General features: G+C 48.6%; 1 protein-coding gene across 1 annotated transcript; it reads right to left on the reverse strand.

Moving 5' to 3' along the window:
* Nucleotides 1-450: 450 nt before the first annotated feature.
* CONPUDRAFT_160755 (uncharacterized protein) lies at nt 451-1,589 on the reverse strand (the record flags this gene model as incomplete). The annotated part of the gene is made up of 2 exons (XM_007777881.1): nt 451-499; nt 1,444-1,589. The coding sequence occupies 2 exons, from the start codon at nt 1,587-1,589 to the stop codon at nt 451-453; spliced, it is 195 nt and encodes a 64-aa protein (XP_007776071.1).
* Nucleotides 1,590-2,074: the final 485 nt, after the last annotated feature.

Below are 2,074 nucleotides of genomic sequence, written 5' to 3' on the forward strand. Positions count from 1 at the left end.
CGAGTGTAAGCTCTCGGACGAGCCGACTTTACTTACCTTACACGGCTGGCCTTGGATGGTCCACAGGCGCAACTGAGGACAAAATCTAGGGAATGTCTTGAGCGATTGGAGCGGCTACGCTAGCTCAGGGCCCTAAGGCTCGAATTATTTAGTAGTATTTAGCTTATACATGACGTGACCAGCTCCGCGACGGCCCAGGTATCGGAGGCGGGGGAAGTACTACTACATGCGCTGCCACGGCTCGCCGGATTGGATCCGGGAGCCCGAGTGCAAAGTGTATATTTCAAGCGTGTGGTCTAGTAGTAATTACATGGTGATCGAGTCGAGATAGAAACGAAAAGGCGAGACATAGCTTGCGAAATGCTGAAGCACAATGCCGGGGAACGGTGGGTGGGTATCTCAAACACTGGCAGGGCGTGCAGATGAGCGACCTCCCACGTCGTCGTCATTTTAAGATGAGGAGGTGGAGGCGTCGGACTCTGACGCAATAAACGCAGAGCTGGACAAGATGTAAGTAAGTAATGATTAATCGTATCTACAAGCAGATGGTCGGCTTTTGTTTGCCGTTGCTTGGTTGCAGACTCCTATGCTCTTCACAGCACTCTCGCTCCGAAAGACTGAATGCAGGACCGGAGAAATGCCCCAAATCACACTTCCGCACCCGTTTACGAAACGCTGTTAAATGTAGGCCGTGTCAGCTCATCCCACATGACGACAGGATCGACCGATTTGTTGGAGCAGAATTGTTCGAATGTGAATTGTATTGAATTGCAGAATACATTGACCAATCGGAACGTGCGTTGGTGTCCCCTCTGTCGATGCATTTTCAAGATTCAGAGCCCTACATTTGCTAAAGTCCAAATGCATTCAGACGATTTCCTGATGGAAGTGTCAAGTCCCTGGGCCCTTTCATCTACAAGAGTGGGCCAATCGTCGCCCAAGTCTTCCAGTCCCTCATCATCTCCCTTCACCTTGCCTTCCCCTCCCTCGCCCCTCGTCATCGTGCGAACTGTAGTACCCTATGTATGAGGGCATTGTCGTTGTTAATACGAGAATTATCGCCAGGTTAGGGCAAGCGAGCCCGCCAAGGCGCCCACAGAGCTCACGCTATTTCTTTGGCCTGACCAGCGCGTCATGATAAGTTCGCCATGAGTATATAGCCTGGCGCGCTCAGTCAACCGATGGTATCCGCACCTGGGTGCGTGTGCTTAAAGTCGTCTACGAACAGTGTGTCGGCTCCTGTCCGATTTTTTTGATCTGGCGGCGTCAAAGTTCGCGACCCTATTGGGATTGTGCTTCCACTGTCCTTGCATTGCTATCATCCTGTTAATGTACTGTGGTACCAAAATGATGCTGTATTCCAATTTCCCCTCCACTGCCGTCTAAATGCCGAAGAGTAACGGAGGCGTGTCTTGTAGATAAGAAGAAGATGTTACCGCATACCTGTTGACCATTCGAGCACTCTGAGCTTCAGAGATAACGAGCGGAACGTTCTTCCCTTTCTTCGAGATGTCTTGTCCGGCCTGGGCACGACGATTGCTCCACACCACCTTCATTATGTCACGCTCACGCTGGGTGAGCTCGTACATGCGGCTATGGGATTCATGGCTAGTTGAACCGTGAACGTTCTTGAGGTGGAGGTCTAAATTGTACTGTCATTCACCCCCAGAATTGGCACCACCCCCAGAATTGGCATTTCGCTTTTTTGGCCATTCCTCCCTATTAAGTTATAAGATAAATTCATGAAAATTCCGATTAGATGCCTCTCAATATAATCATAAATGCGTGATATGTAGAAACATCCCGATGTTAAGTTATGAGCTGTAGAAGGTGCGTATTTGGCCACTTTTGAATTTTTTTGGGCTTTGGTGGTCGGTTGCTCTCGTACCAGCTTAATAATGATGGGAGAAAAGTTCACAAACACTAATAATACCTTTTTTCTCTACTTTGAGATAGTTCTTAACATGGTGAGGCTGCTCAAAACACTCGGCAGTGCTGAAATCTGACAGAGTGTCTCTGCGTACATTTCTGTAATCTAATCACTCCTGAATGTTTATAAATAACCGTTGTTGCG

Source organism: Coniophora puteana, assembly GCF_000271625.1.
Source record: "Coniophora puteana RWD-64-598 SS2 unplaced genomic scaffold CONPUscaffold_155, whole genome shotgun sequence".
NCBI classification, from domain to species: Eukaryota; Fungi; Basidiomycota; class Agaricomycetes; order Boletales; family Coniophoraceae; genus Coniophora; species Coniophora puteana.